This window comes from Penaeus monodon, chromosome 15 (genome assembly GCF_015228065.2).
Source record: "Penaeus monodon isolate SGIC_2016 chromosome 15, NSTDA_Pmon_1, whole genome shotgun sequence".
NCBI lineage: Eukaryota > Metazoa > Arthropoda > Malacostraca > Decapoda > Penaeidae > Penaeus > Penaeus monodon.
The window spans coordinates 6,287,628-6,287,830 of NC_051400.1; the positions used below are offsets into that span (position 1 = coordinate 6,287,628).

Below are 203 nucleotides of genomic sequence, written 5' to 3' on the forward strand. Positions count from 1 at the left end.
TCAGAATCATCCCATTTTATTTTCTCCTCAATAGGGCTTCTGGGTAGCGGTGTTCTTCTGCTTCCTGAACAGCGAAGTGCAGAACAGCATCCGACACCACATTGAGAGATGGAAAACGGAGCGAGGAATCACAGACCCAAGGAATCCTTCTATTAGGCTGAGCAGGGACGGTTCTCCGAGACCCAGGACCGTCTGTTCAAGGT

At 50.2% G+C, this 203-nt stretch overlaps 1 protein-coding gene across 1 annotated transcript in view; it reads left to right on the forward strand.

The window, feature by feature from the left end:
* LOC119582196 (diuretic hormone receptor-like) overlaps positions 1-203 on the forward strand; it is a 113,840-nt gene that overhangs the window by 91,126 nt on the left and 22,511 nt on the right. Inside the window, exon 12 of the mRNA XM_037930430.1 lies at positions 33-201. Coding sequence (XP_037786358.1) covers positions 33-201 — 169 coding nt within the window. The remainder of the gene's footprint in view (positions 1-32; positions 202-203) is intronic.